The following is a 15198-nucleotide window of genomic DNA, read 5'->3' as shown; positions in this document are numbered from 1 at the left end:
ATGTTTGTACAAAATAGTTTTGAGTTTGTACAGTCAAAGGTAGACACTGCTATTTTTTTGAACACACCCCTTTCAACTAATTGCCCAATTGCACAGCCTTAAGAGCGTGCATATCATGAATGCTGGGTCTTGTTTGTTTTCTGACAATCTACTGAACCTACTGGTAACTTGTTTGCCACGTAGCAATAAAAAATATACTAAAAACCTTGATTATTCTGGTTAGTCACATTGTACTGCTATTATTTTGAACAATACTGTATATATATATTTTTTTTTTTAGTAGGTATATAGCTGTTTTCAACATTGGTAAAAATAAGATATATGTTTTTTGAGCAACAGAGCAGCATTTATTAAAAATGATTTCTGAAAAATCTTGTGATATCAAAGACCGGAGTATGCTGGTGGCTGCTGATTTTATTTTTTTTCCAAGTAGTAATAATTTATGTTAAATACCTTTTTCAGGTATTTAAGTGTTAAATGTGTGTTTGGTCTCCTTTAGGGTATGGACCATGATGCCTTTGAGAAGAAGTTCAACACGATGGAGGTGGACTTCCTGCACAGCCAGCAGAAGTACTGTAAGGACGTTCTGAAGCTGAAAGCTGGACAGAGAGCTGTGGTCAGCAACGGCAGGGTGAGATTCCAGGAGAGTTATTAAATCATTTATAACCTAATGACCTATGGCACAGACCGCTGATCTGGATGATAAATAGTCTGAACTCTAAGGTCTCACCAGTTGGTCCCTCCCATGGGCCGCTCATTTTGTTGACTCCGTATTAAGCAGTTTGCTTGGCCTGTCCTAACCTGTGAGGAGAGGAAGAGAGAGATGAAGCCTGGCGTTAATTCACCAGCATCCACTCAGCATCCTCTGCTGCAGGGGTCGCAGGTCACATAGAACGGGCCAGCTGTCATAACGCTGTGCTTTTCCAGCAGAGTCTTTGTTGACAGACAAGCACAAAATGGACTGCAGCCTGAAACATCAGGGACGTGCCATCATTCTCCAACACACCAAAAGTGATCCCCAGAATGATTTTCATCCTAAAAAGAAATTATGGTTTCATAAATATATATTTTAACCCTGTTTTATATGAATGAGCTACTAAACCGAAAGAAAATAGCAGAATATAAGTATTTTTATAACATTTTTAAGTATGTTTATGTAACATTCCTAATACATGCACGGTGATTTTGTAACTGCTATAAAATGTGTATATCTTAAATATGATTTTAAATAAATATTAAAGTATAGTCTAAATAATAGACTTTTTAGATACAGGCACAATGGTTTTATAATGCCCATATTTTGATATTTATTATATACAATCTATATATTTGTTTCTATCTAAAATTATGTATTACTACTAATACATATACTCGCTTTTGAGGCATGAGAGGTATTTGTCATTCATTTCTTTTAGCTGCAGTCTTATTGGCTCTAAACTATTAAAGGGTTTTGCTCTGCAGAAGACATGGTCCACTAGCCAAATGTAAACGAAAAGATGCAAAACAAAATTAGCAAGAAAATGAAAAGCTGGTTAACGTTTATATTCTGTGTTAAAAAACATGTTGATATTAAAAGCCAGGGTGACAGTCAGGCAGTTGGCCTTGCTTTGATTAGCATTAAAAATGTTCTGACATGGACATGCATATAAATGACTCTTATTTGAAAAGGGGGGGCTTTGAAGGGTTCTGGGTGTAGAAGTTTGAGCCGCTGTACAATAGTAAGCACACATGCTCTGACACTTTAGACCCGTGGTGCTGATAGTAGATACAGACTGAAATTCACCGAACTTCACTTCTGACTAACAATAAGCTCAATGTCTTCACTAGGTCCTGAGCCTATTGGATGATGAAGAAGAGTTCAGTGCTGAAGATTTCCATCTGCTAGAGAAGATCACACTTCGCACTTCAGCAGAAAAGATTAAATCGAAGATCAAGCAGATGAGCTTGAATGCCCAAAAGTATGCACTCTTTTTGCTGGTCACCCCAAGCAGATATGACAGTAGAGGCAAACTGAAACCTGTTATTGCTCTTCACAGGGCCAGTGATCTAATCATGAAAGTAGACGCTCTCCTCACTGCATCACCTAAAGGAGAGGCCAGAAAAGACGTCAAACTTCTGAAGGACAAACACAGGTGCAGTACTGAGAGTATCTGTATTTTAAAAGAAAATAAATACTTTCACCCTCGTGCATTTCACCAGATCCTTTTGCCGGTTTTGTGATTGCAGACCATAGAAAATAACATGGTTGCATAAGTGTCTCAGTGATGATGTCTGCTTTGTAAATGTATCCTTTGAATCGGTTCTTTTCAATTAATCACTCTTATCGGTTCATAAATGGGTATGAAACTAAATCACAAATTAGTCAGACAACTCACTCAATGAAAGTGTGAGTCAGCTGCATATTCAAACATAAACCCTTTCCACCCAACTGGGTTTCCATGGCTATGATCAGCTCCTCTTATTATTTATGCATATTCACAGCCAATTGTGACACTGAAGTAGTCCGTGTGTGTTATCAGTATGTTAAAAGCCTCTACTTCAGTTTTTCTCATTAGCGCAACACTACCAATGAATCTAGCTGACCAGATGTGTCTTTTAACAGCGTTCTTCAGCTGGCACAGCGGGAGGATGAGGTGTTCTATGATGTGGTTGCCATCGTGGATCCTCTCACCAGAGATGCACAGAAGTTGGCTCCTTTATTAGTTGTACGTACAACTTTGGTCATGTCTAAGTGCTTTTTTTCCTCAGGCCTTGTTTTTGTGCTGTGATTCAGCTCAGAGACAATGAGCTTGGTCATTGCAGTGTCTTCCAAAATCATTCTTAATGTTCAACTTCCTCTTCGTTTCATTATTCTTATGGTCTGTGGATCCTTAAAGAAGGATCCTTTTTTATATAGATGTAGAACGTGAAATGAGAGCGGTTGGCTCATCTGTATGCGGCCCTGTGAAGCGTGACCTGGAGCTTCCCTCCTGAATCCTGTTGTTTTTGAGTGTGTGAGTGGTTAATAACCAGGCCTTCTCCTCTGTGTGTGCTGCAGGTGCTTGGTCAAGTGGTCAATATGAAAGTGCAGGTGTTCATGAACTGTCGAGCCAAGCTGTCTGAGATGCCCCTGAAGAGGTGAGAGCAAAAGCTTAATTAAACTTCAGCTCTGAGAGGGTCGGGGGACACGCATGTGCACACTCACACTCATATAGCAGCTAGGGCTGTTCTGCAGGTATTATCTTGCTTTTTGTTTTAACAGAGTTCAGTGGTTAAAATGGTTAATGTGGAGTTTTATATTATCAGTGTACTAACTACCTCTTAGCTAATGTATAAAAAGATGTGGTGAAACACAGCTGCACTGATTTAAAACACAAGGGGAAAGAGAGAAAAAAATATATATATACCGTATTTTACGGACTATAAGTCGCAACTGAGTATAAGTCGCATCAGTCCAAAAATACATCATGATGAGGAAAAAACATATATATAAGTCGCACAGGACTATAAGTCGCGTTTATTTAAAACCAAGAGAAAACATTACCATCTACAGCCGCAAGAAGGCGCTCTATGTTTTCATAGTGCCCTCTGGCGGCTGTAGACGGTAATGTTTTCTCTTGGTTCATTTCTCTTGATTCATGTCAAATTAATTTTGATAAATAAGTCGCACCTATACTTGCCTCAAAATCAGAATGTATATCCCTTGTCATGTTATATTTATTTTATTTATTTCCCTCTCTTTCTTTAATATTTTGTAAATAATTTTCATGAAAATCAGTAATAAAGGTAAAAAGTTAGTAAATAACTAATGATACTTGGTTTATTCCCAAAAAAAGTTGAAGTCATATTTAGAAGTTAGAAGTATAGATTAGAAGTATACTGAAAATATGATTATATTATGTTATGAAATTCCTAGCTATTCCCAAATAACAACATACCACCAGTTTAGTTTATAAGATTGATGTTTCATCTATTTCCTTTGTTTTTCTGGCAGCTTTTATCAATATGTTTTGGAACCGGATGTTTCATTCTTTGGCAACAACTCCCTTTCCCCTGGCCCTGTGGCCCGCTTTACTGAAATCCCAGAATCCCCTCTGCTCACTCTTAATATGATCACCCCAGAGAGCTGGATGGTAGAGCCGGTCAGGAGCCCTTATGATCTAGATAACATCCACCTACAGGAGGTATGAATTCTAATTCTAAATGCAGTATTTATAAATTTACCGATGCTGAGAAGTGCATGTGATTAGTTTTTTGTAGTTCAGAATTCATTGTTGCTGCAGTAGTGCTATGAAATGTTCGCATGTGTCTTGATCAGCCAGAATCTCCAAGACAGAGATGTTTAGTGTCATTATGATGGATTTGGATGGATAAATGAGTCTTCTCCTACTGTATTATCAGGTCAGTGGTGTAGTCAATGCAGATTATGAGCTTGAGTATCTGCTGTTGGAGGGCCACTGTTTTGACCTGTCCACAGGTCAGCCTCCCAGAGGACTTCAGTTTACACTGGGCATGAGACAGGAACCTCTCATGCATGACACCATTGTCATGGCCAACCTGGTGAGTTTATTCTCTATTCTTTGCTTTTGCCTGAATATATGTTGTATTAATTGAACTAGGAATCTTCCTAGCTTGGTAAGAGTTACATGGATCCAGATTGAGGTTCCTCTCATCATTAACCAACCTTCATGTAATTCCAAACCTGTATGACTGATGTTCTTCTATGGAACGCAAAAGCTAACCCACCGCAATTCATAGGGCTATTTCCAGTTGAAGGCCAACCCCGGTGCCTGGATCTTGAGGATGCGAGAGGGCCGCTCAGAGGACATCTATCAGATACAAGCGTGAGATATTTTTTTTTCCCTTCACAGATCTATTTTTATATACTAATGTTTAGAAGTCTAGTGATCAGTAAGATTTGATTACCAAGGTTGCATTTATTTGAACAAAAATACAGTTCTGTCATTACAACTCGCTGAGGGATTGGCGTGGTAATGTACATAACAATGTTAATGTATCTGGTCTCAGAGAAATAGATCTGCTACGCTGCTGGTGCTGCAGCAGAGCAAGTACTGAGACTTGCTATATTCCCAACATGCTGCTGTGAGCATGTAAGAAATAAAGTTGCTCCACATGTAACACATACGAATAATCCCCATAGCATACATGACCACCCCGTATCAGATCTATACAGGTGGAGCTGGGGAAGGTGGAGGATTTCTGAAGTGCGCTGCAGCTGCTACCACAAGCATTGGCCAAGTTTTTGAATGTTGAGCATCGAGCTCATAGGCTACCAATACAAGAGAGAACCAATCAGATGTGACGTGATAATGATGTCATTGTCATATTGAGTTAGATCTATCGGACTGTGCCATCTAGAGTTTCATGCCAGAACTTTGTGTTATTGTTCTTAATCTCACTGACCCCAAACGTTTGAAAGTTAGGTTACATTTGGCATATCTTGTTTCCATATTGATTTAAAATTAGTTTTATCAGTGCACGCATTCACTGGGCATCAAACCTGTCATCTTGGGTCTGCTGGCGATAGGTTGTACGAGGAATACCAATACCATCCAAAATAAAGAACAAAAAGAGACGGCCACACTCAAGCTAATGGTCCATATCAAAACTCTCTAAAATGCTTGTCTAAATTTTCATTCCTTCTGATTGTGCACGTTTTAGCAGTTCTTTAAGGAAACACAGTGGTGGTTTCTTTGAGAATTATGTAAGACAGTAAAATTTATACCCCATTCATGCAGGTTAAAGTTAGAGCGCGGTGTCGTTTTTCACACTGTCTGCTACTGCTAGTGTGATTATTCATACAGTCTAAGGTCTGGCACAAAACACAACCAAAACGGAGGGTGTGTGAGAGAGAAAAAGAAAGTATCTCTCAGACGCACACACTGCTGACTACTAAATGAATGGAAAGGCAGTGTTTTGTCAGTGTGCTATTCACTGATATCCTGTTCTGAAGAAGTAAAGCCTAATAGTGTCCTGAATCACTGGACATTTTTTATGCTTTCATGTCATCACAACTTTTTTCTGAGACATGAACTACTTGACAAAAAATAATCCAGTACTGAATTGTGAGTCACTGGTGAGGAATCAGAGTAATTACAGTGATTGCAATGCAGAACTATTTGATATTCCTCAAACTATTTACTAGCTGTTCTTCATCTTCTTTGTGGTTTTTCATCCTTGTTTTCCTTTGATCTTCATGTCCCTCTTTTTATTTTTTGTTGTTTTTCTTCATCATATTTATACTTTTGTCTTTGTTATTTGTCATTTTTGTTTTGTTCATTGTTTTCTTCTCCTCTTTGTTGTTCTTGTTGTTCTTCTGTATATCTTGCAATCGTTATTGTTCTGTTTATCTTCTCTTGGTTGATGTTATTGTTTTTTCTGTTCATCTGTTTATTATATCCTTGTTATTGTTCTTTTTTGTATTTCTTGTAGTTATTCTGTTAATTGTTTTTCTATTGTTGTTCTTCCCCTTCTTCTCCTTTTTCTTCTGCATTGTTTTTCATCGTCTTAAGTTTCATGCAATTTAATTAATCTCTAAATCAACAGCAAAACTTATAGACACCATTCAAACTTTAGTAGAAAAAGTAAGCCTTGTATATTTAAAGTCACAAGTCTGTAACATACTTAATTTGCTGAATTGTAAGCACTGATATTTCCTTCAGGAATTTGTGCTCATATAGTGTTGTGTATGTATGTTTTAGGCACGATGGCACGGACTCTCCTGATGATGCTGGTGATGTCATTGTGGTGCTTAACAGCTTCCACAGCAAGATCATCAAAGTTAGAGTAAGTTTGTAATGTTGTTATAGTATTCACAATCTATTATGCTAAAAAGCATTTACATATAAAACACCAGCTGATGAGACCAATTAAATATTCAAGTATTATTAAATATTATTAAAATATTAGGTCCAGAAAAAGCCTGACAAACTCAATGAGGATCTTCTAAGTGAAGGAACAGAATCCAAAGGCTTGTGGGATTCCTTAACCAGGTGAGTCTGATTTTTGTAGCACTAATCACATCTTAGATCATTTCTTAAAAAGCTAGAGGGGAACAACAAATAATCACAAAAATATCACAGAAAAACAGACTGCACAATATTTATGTCTGGGTCTACAGAATGTTAAAGTTGTTACCTTTTTATATATATTATCCCAAAAATGATATATATATATATATTATTTTTGGGATAGTTTGATAAGACTCATTCATCTCTCTAACTAGTGTGAAAAAAGACCTGCAGATCCATTGTCTCTCTTGTAAATACACACACTACCATTCAAAAGTTTGGGGGTTGTATAATTTTTTACATGTTTTTGAAAGAAACCCCTTATGTTAATCAAAGTTGCATTTATTTGATCAAAATACAGTAAAAACTGTAGTGTTGTGAAATATGATACTTGGGAAAACTGTGATATATTTTCAGGATTCTTTGACAAATAAAAGGTTCAAAAGAACAGCATTTATTTGAAATAAAAAGCATTTCTAAGAGTATAAATGTCACTTTTGATCAGTTTAATGCATCATTACTCTATACAAGTATTTATTTCTTTTTATACGCTTACTGACTCCAGACTTTTGAACTGTAGTGTATATTTTGTATATTAAAAAGCAGAGGGTTTGCATTTTAATTAACAGCTGTTTATTACGTTTTGTGATCTGTCTCCTTTGTTCATTGCTGTCTTTGAGAAGTGTGTGGAGTTCTTTGGAGAAAAGGTAGGGAACCTGGTCTCTACATTTTTCACTTTTTTTTTTCTCTTACTCACTTTTTCTTGCATCAGTAAGCGATACAGCAGAATTTCAATTAGTTTCCCCTCAGCTTGATTTTTACACATCATTCTCCACATTTAGAAATAGTTTGCCGGGTTGTTACAAAATTCCACCTTGTCTCAGCAGGGTTACATCACCTCCATTCCACATTATTAAACAAACCTCATCTCGCCTTTTTCCTTGGGAAGTATGTAGCTTGGAAACAGGAGACCGAAAGGTTCCAAAGGTGTGATGATAGCTATTAAAAAAACATTCTAATGTGAATATCTGTGTAGAGACAGCAGTAGGTGAGATCTTGGCTAGGGTGGTTGTGGAAAGCTACGGATGGCACTTGGTTTTGTTTTGAGGTAATGCCGAAGGATGAGATCTTCAGAAATCTCTGAACCACCTCAAAACATGCACACAGGTTCTGTCGACATGAAATAAAATCACTTGCTCTGTCTCAAAACCTATTAGGCTGAACCAACAACTTTAAATGGTCTATAGCATCATTTACTTGAAGATTTCATGTTTTGTTACCTTATTTAAAAAAAAAATCTATATATTAAAAAAAATGCTGTTCTTTTAAACTATTTAAAAGAATCCTGAAAATACGTGTATCACTGTTACCACAAAAATATTAAGCAGTACAACAGTTTTCAGCTTTGCTAATAAAAAAAAATAAAGTTTCTTGAGCAGCAAATCAGCATATTAGACTGATTTTGAAAGGATTGTGTGACACTGAAGACTGGAGTTATGGCTGCTGAAAATTAAGCTTTTGTAATTGATACATATTCCACATAATCCTGTTATGACATATTATTGGCAGAGCTATATTCCTGTTGCTGTGGCAAGTTTTTTTTTTTTTTTAGTTAAGTGTGTGTTTTTTGGGTGTTTTGCAGCTTTGCCGGTGGCCCGAGTGTAGATGGGGATGACAAGAAGAAAGACGTTCTCAACATTTTCTCAGTGGCCTCTGGACATCTATATGAGCGCTTCCTGAGGTAGGACCACCACTCGTGTTAATGCGCCCATGTCAGCTTCCTCTTCAACTCCTCACGTATTTCTATTTCCCGTTTTTCCCCTTATAGAATAATGATGCTCTCTGTCCTTCAACACACTAAAACCCCTGTCAAGTTCTGGTTCCTAAAAAACTACCTCTCCCCCTCATTTAAGGTAAGATGGCTATCATTCCCAGCATGCTCTAGGTGCTCACTGATGCATTTTGTACACAAACTAAGCAAGAGCTGTCTGAAATGGCTTATTTCCAGTGTGCCTGGCTGAGGTAATTTTTGAGAGTGCACGGGATTTTTAGTTTATTTAAAATTATGGTTTTGAATGACAAAGTTTATGGCATGAGATTTTTATTTTTTTTGTGACATATGCATATTTTTCGTGATGCTTTGCTCTCTGTGTGATATCTGATTTCAGTTTTAATTATACACCTTTTAATGTAGGGGCTGCACAATTTGTGTAAAAAATCTAATTATCTAGTTATTTTCTGATAAAAATTACAATTGTGAATTAAAATCTATGCTTTTTTTTAAGGCTACACAATTTGGTCTAATATTTTGTGATTATTTGTCAACGTGATTATAAAATAATAGTAATATTTTTACAAAAAAAAAAAAACTAAAGAAAAAAAAAAAGAAATATTACTACTGCAATATTTCACTGTAGAATTTAAAAATCAAATATTTAAGAAAAATACTCCAATAATAAAACTGTACAAATGTAATACAAATACATTCATGCCTGCCTTAAATAAATTTTCAAACATTTCACCATGAGCAGAACAGAAGTCATGCGATGCCATGGAGGCTCCAACATTGAAGGTTAAATTAATGCTTTTTCATAATCTTAGCAATGTAAATGAGGGGAGAATGATCCATGAATGTGTTAATAGATATATTGTGTTGTATTGAGTGTGTAGTTGATCCCTTTCTGCTTGTGTGTGTACAGGACACCATCTCTCACATGGCGAAGGCTTATGGTTTCCAGTATGAGCTGGTCCAGTATAAGTGGCCCCGTTGGCTTCACCAGCAGACAGAAAAGCAACGTATCATCTGGGGTTATAAGATCCTTTTCCTGGATGTGCTTTTTCCCCTGGCTGTGGACAAGATCATCTTTGTAGATGCTGATCAGGTGACTTATGCATGAGAAAAACAACGGTTCTGAATGAATTAGCAACAAACATGATCTCAATACAGGTTAAATACAGCGAGTGGCATCTCACAAGTAATTACAGCTTTTTTGCTTTTAAAAAAAAATCTTATTTCATGTTAAATGCTTAGTTTATTATTTAATCATCCTCCTGTTGTTCTAAGACTTTGATTGCTCTTCATAATAGTGAGGTGTGGTTTTGCATGTCAAGCCATTACATTTGAGCTTCTATTCACCATATGTGATGTGTTGATGTTGATCTGTATTTATATGTGAATGAAAGCCTAAATTGAATTTGTTCATATACAAGACATGATTGTGTCCCTTCGGAACCATTCACAAATAGATTGCTTTTACAGTGTATTTATGAACCTTTTAAGTTTTGGGGAAATGGACTTTCAGTTTCATTAAAAACAGCTTCAGTTGTGTTTTTAAGATGAACTGAAGTCTGAAGGGTTTCAAGCAGCATGAGGGAGAGTAAAAAAACACAATTTTAATTTCTGGGTGAATCTCAGTTCTTGGTGGTCTGAACACAAAATTAGTCTTGAAAAAGATAATAAAATTCGTGGCTGATATTACTACCAATTTTTCCGTACTACATGAAGGACATGCAGAGCTTGTTGAATTGTGGCAAACAGTAACATGTATAGTGTTTTCTGTTGTATGCTGCACATTTTAGCAGAATTAGTCATGTGTATATATAAAAAAAAATGTCTTTGTTTTTGCATGTTTATACGCATCCATATCCAACCTGTGAATCTGATTTAACAATACGTCTTACAGTTTGCCATTTTTTAATTAATAGCATCCAAGAGAATTCACAGGCACTTCTCCAAAAATTCAACCTGTTAGCACATTAGCAAACAGTGATGCCTTCTTGTTGCAAAACATAACACAGCATACTTATTATATTTAGATTGTCAGGGCAGATTTGAAGGAGTTGAGAGATCTGGATCTAGAGGGCGCCCCCTATGGGTACACCCCATTCTGCGACAGCCGCAAAGAGATGGAAGGCTACCGTTTTTGGAAGACTGGCTACTGGGCTTCTCATCTTGCACACAGGAAATACCACATCAGGTTAGACCACAACAAATCACTGACAATGACATATGTTTAAAAAAAACGCAATATGTTAATTTTATCTTTATAGATTTGCTGTAACATTTGAATTTTTTTTTTGAAAGGATTCTGTTGTTCTATGATATAGTGATATGTAATATTTCAGAAATATTGCCCTTTTTCTCCAGTGCATTATATGTGGTGGACTTAAAAAAATTCCGTAAGATCGCAGCTGGAGACCGCCTCAGAGGGCAGTACCAAGCCTTAAGCCAAGATCCCAACAGTCTGTCTAACCTAGACCAGGTATGTGCTTTACCTCACACATGTTAACCATTAGAGATGACTTGAATGTAATTTGAATGTTCTCTGTGGGGTTTGATGCTAACAGGACCTTCCCAACAACATGATCCATCAAGTAGCCATCAAGTCCTTACCTCAGGAGTGGATGTGGTGTGAGACCTGGTGTGATGACAATTCCAAAACTACAGCCAAGACCATAGATCTGGTTAGTATGCATTCACACCACACTATCTTTCAACTATCATGTTCCTGTGGCTCAGAGCTAGAGCATTGCGTTATCAGCACAAAAGGTTGTGGGTTCAATTCCCAGGGAACATACATACTGGTCGAAAAAAAATGTATAGCCTGAATGCACTTTAAGTCACTTTGGATAAAAGTGTCTTCTAAATGCATAAAAATGTAAAAAACACTACAGCGTAGCAGGAATGGGAGACCCATTGGGAAGATGCCAGTAAACGGCATTAGCAAACCTGAACTATTACAGCATTTATTAGTCTATACTAATAAAGTTAATATACATTAAAGCTGCAGTAGGTAATTTTGTAAAAATATATTTTTTAAATTTTTTGTTAAACCTGTCATTATGTCCTGACAGTAGAATATGAGACAGATAATCTGTGAAAAAATCAAGCTTTTAAGCTGTTAAGAAACAACCAATCAGAGATGCGGTCTGTAACTTTGTTTGTGTTCAAAATGTAGAAAAATGTATATAATAAGCGAGTACACCATGAATCCATTTTCCAAACCGTGTTTTTAGCTTGTCCTGAATCACTAGAGTGCTCCTATAATAAGTGTTTATATTCTGACTATTTTAGATTGCTTCGGGGTACCGCGGCGGAGTAACCCAGTACCTTTGTGATTCCTCATAGACATAAACAGAGAGAAGTAGTTCTGGCTACGATGTTCTTCCGCAAGATGCAAGCAGTTCTGTTTATTAACTGCTAGAGCGTCAAAAGTTACTGACTGCAGCTTTAATAAAAATATTAATATTGTTAATTGTTTTATATAACTTTTTATCTAAAACAATGTAATCGTAAATATTGAATTCAACAATACCGATATATACTACTAAGATTATTAAATGCAATAGAAGTATTATAGCTGATAATTCATGTTACTGATACAGTTAATATAGTTAACTAATGTTACCAAACATAACAAGACCTTATTGTACAGTGTTACAGATAAACATTAGATTTTAGATATTTTATATCCCCTAGCATAATCAAATACAGTATATGATATTTGGCACTGATTATAATTTAAGCAATAGCGATCAATTTGCTTGGTTTCATTTTTTAAAAAAGAGCCCCTTGAAGAAGATATGATATCAGGTTGAAATGCCTGTAGTCTGATCATACCCAGATTTCTTTCTTTCCCACTATGACTAACGCACATACAGAGAGCGACAAAAATAGTAGTCTCATTTACACCCTGTTCCTCCCTGCCGGCTGCTCCTGGGAGGTGGAGAGGGAAACGTCTCATTAGAGATGGCAGTGAGGGCTGCAGCTCACAGCACAGGCTGGACTCGGGTCTGACGCAGGTTTAGAAGAGTGCTGACCTCTGCATTCCATCCAGCTCTCGCACCTCATTAATGTATACCAAGTTTAGTTGTGAAAGTCTTACTCCAGTGCTGTGTGGGGTTATTTTTACTCAACACATACTATAGGGAAGGAACTGTCTTTTTTTTTTGTTTATTTTATTCTTTTATGTTCGTGCCAACTTTTGCTTGCAGTCACCTCATAACATCATTGCTTTACAGTTCAATAAAAATGAATAGTTTTCTCCTTTTATATGGTGCTCATTCATTTTTCTGTTTGGAAACGTTTAATTGCTAATTACTGAAAAAAATTCAATCCCTATATATATATATATATATATATATATATATATATATATATATATATATATATCAATCAGATGACTAGAAAAGCCTTAATGGGAGCTTTAATCTCTTTTGAAAACTCATCTTTTTTCCCTGCTTTTTTGTAGGTTTTTATTTAGTGATGCTTGTTGTGTGGTCAGATTTCTCTGTGCTGTATAATATTGCTGTGTAATGGTTTTTATTTTTGTTTTTATTTTTTACATGTTTTAAGATGTGTTCAGCACATTGGTCAACCAACTGTTGTTTTTAATGGTGCTTTACAAATATATTGCCTTACCTTTAATGCAGTAATTTTAATTGCATAAAGATTCAGTTCTTGAATGTCGTCCTACAGTTGATCTAGTGTATTTAGCCTTTCTTTGTCATTAACACAGTTGCTGCTACTTTTCTGTGCACCATCATGAACACATCTTTATATAAATCTGATTATTTGGGTCTTGAACTTTAAGCCTCATGTTTCTTGCAATATTATGTTTTGTTTGAATATTAATTTATTCTTAATCTACACTGACGTTTAAAAGTTTGAGGTTGGTAAGAATTTTTGTTTGTAGATGTTAAATGCAGGAAAAACAGTGATATTGAAATATTATTAAAATAAAAATAAAACTTTTCGATTTTAATCTTTAAAAATGTTTATTTTGATGCTTAAGAACCATTACTTAACAATTATTGGCAAATTACTGGCTGTCAGCCGGTGTGTCCAAACTAGTTATGTGGTATGCTTTTTGTTTTGCTGCCTATTCTCCGATATGATGTAACTTTTCTGAAACTCTGAGCCAGTGGCACAATCAAAATTTTGCTATGTTGTAAAAACATGTTTTGTGACTTAGAAGTCTTGGAATTATTGATATCAAGCTCTATTATAGATGAACGGCATTGACAGTTTTCACTTTGAGTGCTGAAGAAATGAAATAAGGCCACCCTAAGCACAGATGAAACAGGTTGAAGGAAGTGTTTTGCTACCACAATTGACTGTTTTCTTTGTGTTGATTTATTGTAGTGCAATAACCCAAAGACCAAAGAGCCCAAGTTAAGTGCAGCAGTGAGGATTGTTCCAGAATGGTCCAAGTACGACAATGAGATCAAGCAGTTTCTCAAACAGGTGAAGGAGCAGGAGGAAATTACTGAGGATAGATCATCATCATCATCACAGCACACAGGTAAGACTTAGTCATCACAAAAATGACTTTTTTTTTTCCAGTAAGCCCAGTTCATAAACATTATCTGTATTTTAACAGGCACTCGGCGTGATGAACTTTAGCACTCGAGTGCTCATGTTTGCACCTATCTTCCTGTGAAACACTGAGGAAATACACACAAGGAAACATTTTAAAGGACTTCATGACATATTTTATGTATATGATTTTGAATGAAGGTTTAGTTTGAATGCTCTCTGACTTCAAGATGTAAACTGTATAAATGACTTTATATAAATAATTTCTGACAAAAAGATTAAAACAATTGCAGTGTTATCTGATATTTTTGGCCAGTTTATGAAATTGCAGTGGAGCTGGTGTATATTCATAAGGGACAATCGTCAATATTGTGTACATTCCTTCAGATAAGATTATAGATCTTTATACTGTTTCACAGTTCATTCCACATGGCCTTTTTTGTAACATAGTTTCAGTAAATATTCTGTCATCTGTCAGTGTTTGCAAGTGAAAGCTATCTGTGGTTGCAAATTGTTGATTTAAAACAAATGTCTCACTAATAAATTCACTTTTAGATTGCGTTGAAAGTCTGAACACTACCAAGTATAGCCCTCTAAGATATTACAGTATTTTCCAGAATAAACCATACAATTGTCAACTATTATTCATTGCTGTCAAAGTCAGCTCTGTAGATCCATTCTCTAATGTACCGGACGGATCCTGTATATTTCTATTACATCATTGACTCTGTACACATTTGTTTCTATGCCTTGATGTTCAAAGATGTGGATTTTCTCAGGAATAAAGTGCTATTTTTATTCTGAAAGGGGATACAAGTCTTTTATGATACTCTGAGTGATTTAAATTCATTGATTTTAACATTAAAAGCA

At 36.0% G+C, this 15198-nt stretch overlaps 1 protein-coding gene across 3 annotated transcripts in view; it reads left to right on the top strand.

The window, feature by feature from the left end:
* uggt2 (UDP-glucose glycoprotein glucosyltransferase 2) overlaps window positions 1-15134 on the top strand; it is a 29876-nt gene extending 14742 nt beyond the window's left edge. For 2 of the 3 annotated variants that reach the window (XM_052564801.1, XM_052564803.1), the window contains 19 exons: window positions 500-631; window positions 1828-1958; window positions 2037-2132; window positions 2603-2705; window positions 3038-3117; window positions 3974-4163; window positions 4381-4539; window positions 4738-4823; window positions 6702-6786; window positions 6910-6992; window positions 7694-7717; window positions 8653-8751; window positions 8839-8923; window positions 9710-9892; window positions 10827-10987; window positions 11158-11272; window positions 11358-11474; window positions 14155-14314; window positions 14393-15134. In XM_052564801.1, the coding sequence (XP_052420761.1) occupies window positions 500-631; window positions 1828-1958; window positions 2037-2132; window positions 2603-2705; window positions 3038-3117; window positions 3974-4163; window positions 4381-4539; window positions 4738-4823; window positions 6702-6786; window positions 6910-6992; window positions 7694-7717; window positions 8653-8751; window positions 8839-8923; window positions 9710-9892; window positions 10827-10987; window positions 11158-11272; window positions 11358-11474; window positions 14155-14314; window positions 14393-14415 (2112 nt within the window). In that variant the 3' untranslated portion in view covers window positions 14416-15134. The remainder of the gene's footprint in view (window positions 1-499; window positions 632-1827; window positions 1959-2036; window positions 2133-2602; window positions 2706-3037; window positions 3118-3973; window positions 4164-4380; window positions 4540-4737; window positions 4824-6701; window positions 6787-6909; window positions 6993-7693; window positions 7718-8652; window positions 8752-8838; window positions 8924-9709; window positions 9893-10826; window positions 10988-11157; window positions 11273-11357; window positions 11475-14154; window positions 14315-14392) is intronic. The other variant, XM_052564802.1, reaches the window with a different exon arrangement.
* The last annotated feature ends 64 nt before the right edge of the window (window positions 15135-15198 follow it).

Source organism: Carassius gibelio, chromosome B9, assembly GCF_023724105.1.
Source record: "Carassius gibelio isolate Cgi1373 ecotype wild population from Czech Republic chromosome B9, carGib1.2-hapl.c, whole genome shotgun sequence".
Classification (NCBI taxonomy): Eukaryota; Metazoa; Chordata; class Actinopteri; order Cypriniformes; family Cyprinidae; genus Carassius; species Carassius gibelio.
The sequence above is the reverse complement of the archived record's forward strand: the minus strand, read 5'-3'. Positions and strand labels throughout refer to the sequence as shown.